General features: G+C 34.3%; 1 protein-coding gene across 1 annotated transcript; it reads right to left on the bottom strand.

The window, feature by feature from the left end:
* Window positions 1-7,835: 7,835 nt before the first annotated feature.
* LOC140183168 (secreted RxLR effector protein 78-like) lies at window positions 7,836-8,210 on the bottom strand. The gene has a single exon (XM_072231192.1). The coding sequence runs from the start codon at window positions 8,208-8,210 to the stop codon at window positions 7,836-7,838; it is 375 nt and encodes a 124-aa protein (XP_072087293.1).
* Between the last annotated feature and the right edge of the window lie 1,791 nt (window positions 8,211-10,001).

Below are 10,001 nucleotides of genomic sequence, written 5' to 3'. Positions count from 1 at the left end.
AGGATTCATGAATCATCATACTATGTTAGCCCTACTTGTTCATATATGTCTTGGAGATTGATTTACTTTTAACCAAGTATGTAGAATCATTTTGCATTTTGTTACATTCATGTAGATAGATCGCATATAGGTAGTTACCTTGAATAAATATTCATACCGTTTCTTATCCTTCTTGGTTTATCATGAGGACATGCTATTGTTTAAGTATGGGGAGGTTGATAAACCCCATATTTAGGGTTTATCTTGTGTTGAATTTAGAGGATTTTATCAACTTTTTCTACATTTATTCACTAAAATAGCACAGTTTTGTTAATTCTCCTTTAATTGTGCTTAAGAGTGAAAATATGCTTTTTAGGCCCAAAATTGATAAATTTAATTTACTTTAATTCCATTCGATGCCTTGATATATTTGCTAAGTGATTTCAGGTTTAGAAGGCAAAGATTGGATTGAGGGAATGAAGAAAAAGCATGTAAAAATGGAGAACTCATGAAGAAATGAAGGAATCGCTAAGCTGTCAATCCTGACTTCTTCGTATTAAATCGATCATAACTTGAGCTACAGAGGTCCAAATGAGGCGGTTCCAATTACGTTGGAAAGCTAACATCTGGAAATTTAAAATGATATGCAATTTGCTATAGTTGCCAGGACGTTTGGTTACGCGTACGCGTCATTCTACGTGCACGCATCGCAGGATCAGCGTGGGCCATTTTAAGCAACTCGTGACCAGCAATTTCTAGCTCATTTTGCCCCCAATCCAACTCATTTCTGATGCTATTAAACCCAAGAATTAAAGAAGGATGAACCAAGTAGTCATAGTTTAGTTTTCATCATGTCTTAGTTGAGAATTCTAGAGAGATAATCTCTCTCTTCTCTCTAGAATTAGGTTAGATTTAGTTTAATTTCTCTTAGATCTAAATTTTAATTGTTGATTTCATTTACTTTCCTTTTCAATTTCTTGTTACTACATCCTTGCTTTCTTAGTTTTATTTGTTATTTCCTTTATTTTGTTATTTTTATGAGCACTATTGTTTTCTTTCATTTTCTTTAATGCAATTTAGGTTTTATGTTTCTTATTGTTTAATTGCCTTGTTATTGTTAATTTCTTGTTTTTGGTAGTTGTTAGAATTTATATTTCTTGTCATTTTACCATACTTTCCTTTTATGCCTTCCAAGTGTTTGATAAAATACTTGGTTGAATTTTAGTGTAGATTTTCTATTCTTAGCTTGGGATGGTAACTTGGGTGACCTTGAGTTACTAATGTCCAAGTGATGGACAATTAGTGTCCATTGACATTAGCTTTCACTAAGTCAATTAGTGAATGACTAGGACTTATGGACTAGGATTAATGTAGCTCATTTAACTTTCCTTCACTTGTTAGAGGATGACTTAATAGGATTAATCCTTACAATTATCATATTGTGGTTAGTAACAAGGATAAAGATCCTTAACCATCAACCCTTGCCAAGACCTTTTTATCATTTGAGTTTCATTTACTTTCTTGTCATTTGCATTTCTTGTCTCTTATTCAAAAATCCCCAAAAGATACAATCCGTAACCAATAATTGAGCACACTTTCCTGCAATTCCTTGAGAGACGACCCGATGTTTAAATACTTCGGTTATTTTATTGGGGTTTGTACTTATGACAAACAAATTAAATTTTGATTGAGGATTGTTTGTTGGTTTAGAACTATACTTGCAACGAGATTTCATTTAGAAATTCTTTACCGACAATTTCTTATATCAAATTTTGGCGCCGTTGTCGGAAAATTGCAAATGTGTGCCTTGTTATTGGTTATTGGTTATTGTATATATGTGAATATTGTGAATATGCTTTTTTGTCCTTGAGTATTATGGATTGAATTGAGTTACTCTAGATGATTATAATTTTTTTCTGGTAGAATTATTGACTGTTTGAGAAGGTTAAATATTTTGAGTTATTGATTTTATTAAATTGGCAGTCACCGAGTTAGTTTTCTTGAGATTTGAAAATGTTTTGTTGTTGAAAATTAGTTAACTTTTGAAAAGATTTAATATTAGAATTTGGTTTGATTTTGGAAATGGGTCGATTTTAGAAATGATTTAATGTTGGAATTGGTTTGGTTTGGAAGAGACTTAATATCATAATTTGATTTAAAACAAACTTGGAAAGGATTTGATATTTGGAAATGGTTTGATTATTGGAAATGATTTGTTATTTGGAAATGGTTGGGAAGGGTTTGAGGAATGTTTGTATGGGACTCAAAAAGGGTGGCAGAGTCCAAATTTTAGAGGAGATGTTGGCAAAATTTTTATAGAAACTAAAAATTTTGTTTGGAGTGCTGATTTGAAAGATTTGGATTTTTAAGGATTTTATAAATCGATTTTTGAGTTATTATGAAAAGGATTATGTTTTGATTTTACTTTATTTAGAAAAGAATGAATTATGTTTTGAGTATGAATTGTTGAGGAACGAAATGGGAGGTGTGATGATAAGGAATGAAGGATGATGAGGATTGCTTTTAAAGTATGATTGTTGAATGAATTGAATGATATTGAGGAATGGCTTTAAGGATAGATGAGTAACCCCCTATCCAAGATATAACTTTGAGAATAGATGAGTAATTCCTATGTGTGATGCAATTTTGAGGGTAGACGAGTAATTCCTATCCGAAGATAGACGAGTAATTCCTATCCGAGCCATGGCTTGTGGATAGACGAGTAATCCTTACCCGGGTTATAATTTGAGGCACCTACCTGAGTAGACGAGTAATACCTATTTTGGATTGGGTGAAACACTGGCATGGGGAGACGAGTAATAGCTATTCCATGTTGTGGTATTCTGTCCAAGGTTAGCTACCAGAGGTGTCGGATTTGGCTTTATAACCGATAGATGGGACTCATCGACCATAGGGTAGACATGTATCATATGCATTTGCATGCTTTGTTTGAATTTGAATTTGTTTTGGTTTGCATAATTGCTTATCTATTATTAACTATTATCTGAGCTATTTGTTGTATCTGCTTCTTAATTGTGTTTTTCTTGTTTGTACTATATGTGTTTGAACAACTGAGAGATCCCTCATGCTGGTGGTGGTGAAGCTGATGGTTGTTTTCGAATATGATGTTTGATTGTTGATTTGATCGAATTGTTTTGACCGAAGGCCGTGGTTGATTATGTGATGGGCCAGAAATCGTGATTGGTTTCTGATTAAGATTTAGTAAAGTATGAAATATTAAGCTGGTTCAGTATAGATAAAAGGAACCTATGCTTAGAATAGGTTGGTCATATCATATTGTTAGAAAACTTTTACTATTCTTTTATAATAAAAGCGAATTTTAGATTTCTGGATAATTAATTGATTTCTTTTAAAAAGGTTTTGAATTTTTGGATGGTTAAACCGTCGGTTTTCAAAGGATTCATAAGACAATGATAATCACTGAGCTTGAAAACAGTTTTCTTATTAAATATCTTCTTATGACAATTCTAAAACTTTGTGGTGAGACCGTGTGGTTAGGTTTTCACCCTCTACAACTTTATCTTTTTCAGGAAATGAATGAAGAAGCTTACGAAGAGTTTAATCGCATTTTGCTTATACGATTTTGTTGGTATATTAGTTTAGTTGTTATTTATTTATCCCTCACGATTAACATTGTATCTTGTAAAGATGGTTAGGAGTTTTGATGGTTATGTTTGTAAGTTATTGTATAAAGTACTTGGTTATTGTGTGTGTGTGTGTGTGTGTGTATATATATATATATATATATATATATATATATATATATATATATATAGTGGTTGTGATTGATTTGTACATATGTATGTGCGTTTTTCAAACAAAAAGTATTTTCAGTTTTTAAAAAAATTGTTTATCCAGTCTCGAGTTTTGCAAATGCTCATATTTTATTAAGTATATGGAAGTCGTCCTAATACTCCTTAATATAAGAGTGACACAACCGGAAGCATGACATTCTGGTAGTAAGAGTGTTACAACACAACACAAGCATCGGTATAACCACGACAGAGCGGCAGATCTCCAGCTGTATCTACCCATGTCCTCCAATCTTGCTACATATGGTAGCCACCGGATATGCATGCGTGTCCCGGACTTGTCACCGAAGAGCTGGGTGGATAATAGCATCATGATGTACGCCCTCGTGTACCTCCTAACTGTCTCCTTATTTGCGTCATAGAGAAGGTGACTGAACATCTCTTACATCCAAGTACACTTCACCGTGAACTTATCGATGTAGTCCACTAGAGTCAACACACGCAACAACTCCTGGAACCAATCCCATGCAGGTTGCCCGCCATCAACGAACCGCTGGAAATTCGTCAGGCATCCGTTGACGTAATATCCGTCGATGGGAAGCCCTAAATGGTACGCAACATCCTGTGTAATCATGCACTCTCTGAATAAATGAAAAGTGTGAGTCTCGCGTCACCACTGCTCCACAAATGCATTGACCAGCGGCTCATCCAACCTAAACCAGTGGTCGTTGAGTCTCGTGAGGTGGGCTAAGTCGGCCATGTGCAGGTCGAAAAACATACCATGCTGCCTCCTCATGCTGGTGATACATCGATGTGGCTGCACCCCGATAAAAAAATTTCTTTTAGAACTATCACAAGACATTAAATAAATTATTAATTTAATAAAATTAAGGGATAAGTATGATTTTGGTCTCCAACATAGGGGTTGAAAATTTTTTTCGCCCCTCGCCTTTTTTCGCTCCAAAATGGTCCCCAAGGTTTCATTTTGTTTTAAAATCGTCCTTTGGACGAAAATACCCTTCTCCCTTCACCCCAAAATCAACCACCACCACCACCACCAGAACAGAAGCCCAACCAGAACCACCAGCACCACCACCAGTATCATCATGGTCATCATCATCATCTAAACTTTCCCTAAAATCAACCAAAATCAACCAAAAGCTCAAACTGAACAAGAACCCACCACCACCACCACCATTATCATCATGGTCATCATCATCATCAACATCTGAAAAATCAAAATCAAGCAACATGAATAATCAACAAATTCAGCAACAATAATATTCTAAATTCAAATTTCAGCAACATCAATATTCCACAACAAATTTCACAAAAAATCCAGAAATTTCACAAAAAAATACAGTTCACAGAAATGGTGGTGGTGCGGTGGTGCGGTTGTGCAGGGCGGCAGAACGGCGGGGCGACGAGGAAGAAGAAGAAGAAGAAGAAGAAGAAAAGAAGAAATGGTGGTGGTGCGGTGGTGCAGGGCGACAGGGCGGCGGGAAGAAGAAGAAGAAGAAAAAGAAGAAGAAATGGTGGTGGTGCGGTAGTGCAGGGCGGCAGAGCGGCGGGGCGGTAAAGAAGAAGAAGAAGAAGAAGAAGAAGAAATGGTGGTGGTGCAGGGCGGCAGGGCGGCAGGGCGGCGGAGCGGTGGTGCAGCTGCGGTCCCCTTTCTCTCCCCCCCTCCTCCCCCTCCCCTTTTCTGCGCCCCCCTTTTCTTTCTCTCCCCACCCCCCTTCCTGTATCCCTTTCTTTTTTATTTTTTTATTTTTTTATTCTATATTTATTTTATTTTATAATTTTTTAATAAAGGATAATTTGCTAATAAAAAATAAAATTGGTAAAACGGACGATTTTAAAATAAACTGAAACCTTGAGGACCATTTTGGAGCGAAAAAAAGGCGAGGGACGAAATAAATTTTCAGCCCCCTATGTTGGAGACCAAAATCATACTTATCCCTAAAATTAAACTACATTAAATAATTTGATAAATTAAACCGAATTAAATTATTAAAAAATTTAACCAATCCAAACTAAATAAATTTTAAACTAGATTTTTAACTAAATTACTAGGCCTTTAACGTAAAGTTTAGAAATTACGTTAAATCTAAAAAATTAAACTAATTTACATCTTTGCCTTATTTCTACTGCCTATTAACTTAACATTAGAAACCTACCTAAACTCCTCAAAAATTACTAATCTACTTAATTACTACTTTGACTAAGCATTGCTAATCAGTAAACAACTAATCTAACTACCATTTATAGTTTAATCACAATAGCGCATATAATAAAATTCTAAGTCACTCAACATTACAAACTATTATTGATATTCAATTTCAGAAACTAACCTCTTTGTAGATCGAACCAGCAATGTAGGCAACGCCGTCTAACCGATAAATACGGTTAGGATCTTCTTCCATTTTCACAGTTTCAATCCTAGCATTTTTTTTGCACAAATATTCTATGGATTTGATTTTTTGGTGGTTGAAATGTAATTCGAAGCAAATGGTTTTGAATTCCTTATATAGGTATAGAAGGATTAAATCGAAGCTAGTGAATTCGATTTACCACCAGCTTTTGTTCAAGGTAAATCGAACTTTGTCCATTCGATTTACTAGTGATGAATTCGAATCCTTTGAATTCAAATTATTAGGGGTGAAAACCAAGGTTAGAATTCAAAGCCAATGATTTCGATTTACAATGGATGGAGTTCAAAATGGTAGTAAATCGAACCTACTCCATTTGATTTATATCAAGTCATAATAATTTGAATTTGATTAATTTAATTTACTACTACAATGTCTAAATCGGTTTTAATAAATTCGATTTACATAAAAGTATATCTGAAGGTATGCTCGTAACGTTATTCACTTTAGGAGATTTATGTCAATTTGGTTTTCAATTCATTTATTTAAGTGATTTGCCCTAATTATAAATTTTTTTTAATTGTATTTCTAGTATTTTTTTTAGTAAATTTTAATTTTTCACTATTATTATTATTATTATTTATGATTAGTTTTTTTATTTAATTTTCTCTATTTGATAGGGTCAATAATTCATTTTATAAAAAAATAACAATAATAAACATGATATACAAAAATAACAATGATGAAATTCTACAATATCACCAAAAAATTTAAAATAAAAAAATCATAAATTTTTTTATCTTTATATTTCAATTTTTTTGTTTGATATTATAAATTTGTCACTCTACTTAACAATTACGTCCAATTAGTATGCATATTAGCTCTATCTGCTCATAAATTGTGACAGTAAACACAGTATGAATGTAGCGGTGTGAAAAATACGATGAATTTTGTAAAGATGTGAAACTACAGTAATATTGTAATAATTTACATAAATACATAATTATACACGTATTTAATAGATTCTCAATTGTTATATTTATGTAATTTTAAGATTTACTTATTTTATTTACATAAATTGTTCTAAATTTAAATTAATTAAGACATGATAAAAAATGATTATATTATTATTATGGACTTGTTGGATGAACTTTAAAATAAGATTTTTTTAAAATATCTTTTAAAAAAATAAAATTAATTTTATCTTTTATATAAATATATTTTTTTATTTATTAATTATAGTTGAATATAATAATATACAAATATTTTTTGTTTGTTTATTATGCTAATTTTTTTAAATAAAAAAATCTTTTTAAGATATAAATGATAATTTTTTAAAAAGATATGTTTTTAGATAAAGTACTACAAACATTATTTTTCAAATTAACGAATATACTGGGATAGAGGCCATAACCAATTTAACAAGACAAAGCTTCCCTGCCTTATTCAGTAGGCGTCCTTTCCAACAGGAGAGCTTTCTCAAAATTTTTTCAATAACCTCCTGAGCCATTTTCCTGGAAGCTCTGGCATGACCGATGTTAATTTCCAGGTATTTACCCAAATCATTGCAGAACCGGATGTTAGAGACCCCTGAGAGAACCTCTTTTCTCTTTTCCGACACCCTCTTGGAAAACTGGGCCTTTGACTTATGAAGATTTACCTTTAAACCTGACGCTCTAGAAAACAAATCCAAACAATGCATGACCTCTATTACTTAAGCTTTTGATGCCTTACAGAAAAGCAAAAGATCATCTGCAAACATCAAATGAGAGAGTCGTGGACCGTTCCTAGAAACTGCAACTGGGTTCCACAAACCTTGGAAAACTCTATGAGAGATAAAGCAGGTAAGCATTTCCATACAGAGTACAAATAGATAAGGAGACATAGGATCTCCTTGCCTCAACCCTCTCTTCGGATTGAAATTTTGGAGCCTGTTCCCATTCCACAAAACTGCAAACGAAGAGGAAGTCACACAATTCAATATAAGATTAATGGTAGCCTTTGGAAACCAAAACCGGACCAAAGTAGCTTCCAAAAAACGCAAGTCTACCCTATCATAAGCTTTTTCCAAATCAATCTTGAATGCCATGGTCCCTTTTCGAGACTTGGTATTCCTCATGAAGTGCATAATCTCCTGAGCAATGCATGTAATAAAATTGATTCCTTGATGAGCCAGTTCTTGTGGAAAGGCCAAGCGACTGAAAAAGGGATGCCCCTGGTCAGGTGGGAGGTCACCATATCTCCTAAAAAAGTAGGAGAATTGGGTATTAGGGATACTTCCTGTGCTAACATGGCGCTTTTGGGAAAGTTGGTATGGGATTGTCTAAATAATAGTGAGAAGTTATGGGTACAAGTTCTGAAGCATAAATATCCCAGGAATCAATCTGGTATGAACGGAAACAGTAGAAATTCTTCATCGGCTACTTGGAAGAACATTATTAGTGCCTATGAGCATCTCAAGGAAGGGCTTCATTGGAATATTGGAGATGTCCACAAATCAGTTTGGTATGATGAGTGGACTCCTTTTGGTAAGCTTTGCAACCTTGTTCCTTATGTACATATTTCTAAATCAGATTTCATGGTGGCTGACTGACAAACCCCAATTTGACGGTTTGTTTTGTATTGAATTTAGAGTATTTTGATAACCTTTTGTCACATTTAGCCTATGAATTAGCATGGTTTTGTATCTCTCCCATATTTGTGCTTAAGTGTAAAAACATGCTTTTCAATCCTTATTTTGATTTCTCTTTGATTCCATAAGATACCTTGATGTGTTTGCTAGTAATTACAGGATTGAAATAGGCTAGGCATGGATCAAAGGAAGCAAGGAAGGAAGCATGCAAGTGGAGAGAAGCACAAAAAGCCAAAGAGTTGATCTCGGCCAAGCACGCGTACGCGCACAAGGCGCTCGCGCGCACATTGCAGAATTAGCCAGGGACGCGCACGCGTACCGTGCGCGCACGCGTCGTAGTCCGCACGTGATTCTTTTATTGCAACACGTGCCTGGCGATTTTGGAAGGTTTCAGCAACCAACTTTGGCGCCAAAATGCATATAAGAGCCAAGGATTGAGGGGGATTGACACACATTCACATCCATAGACTAATTTTAGATCATTAGGTAGATTTTTTTAGTTAGTTACATTTGTAGAGAGAGAAACTCCAACTTCTCTCTAGGATTCATCTTCATTTTCTCAATTCTCAACCATTCCTTGGTGAGATCTATTACAACACTCAATTTACTTTGTTCATGTTGTAGATCCTCTTCTCTAATCTCATTAGTGTTTGTAATTGTTCAATTCTCATAAGTCTTAGATTTAGCTTTGTTGTTATTGGATTCTATTGATTCATTGAAGGTCTCATTTTCATTGTTGTTCATTGTTGATTGTTGTTAATCTCTTGTATTGAATTTCTTTGATCCTAATTCTTTTCTCTCCATTTTGCTATGTCTTTCATTCTTGCTCTCCAAGTGTTTGAGAAAATGCCAACTTTAGATATGGAGTAGTATCCCCTCATTTGGCCTAGTGGTTGAGTCATTGGAGACACTTGAATAATGGATGTCAATTGTTGATTAAGAACTGAGAATTGCTAATTGACTTGGAGTGCACTAAAGCTAGACTTCCCTAGGGTAAGACTAGGACTTGTGACTTGAGTTAATTACTTTTACTTGACTTTCCTCTATGATTAGGGGTTAACTAAGTAAAGCAACACTCCTTTGTTATCACAATTGAATGAAGCTATAGTGATGGGACTTCCAATGTTCAACCTTGGCCAAGGCTTTTAATATTGATTGATTGTTGTTTTCTTTTATTCATACTTTTATGCCACACTCTTCAAACCACAAAAAGACCACTTAACCAATACATGCATCCTTGTAGCATTC

The sequence above is a fragment of the Arachis hypogaea genome, chromosome 3 (assembly GCF_003086295.3).
Source record: "Arachis hypogaea cultivar Tifrunner chromosome 3, arahy.Tifrunner.gnm2.J5K5, whole genome shotgun sequence".
NCBI classification, from domain to species: domain Eukaryota; kingdom Viridiplantae; phylum Streptophyta; class Magnoliopsida; order Fabales; family Fabaceae; genus Arachis; species Arachis hypogaea.
The sequence above is the reverse complement of the archived record's forward strand: the minus strand, read 5'-3'. Positions and strand labels throughout refer to the sequence as shown.

Excerpts from the sequence above, each read along its gene's own strand:
- LOC140183168 (XM_072231192.1), bottom strand. The coding sequence starts at position 8,210 with ATGGCATTCAAGATTGATTTGGAAAAAGCTTATGATAGGGTAGACTTG.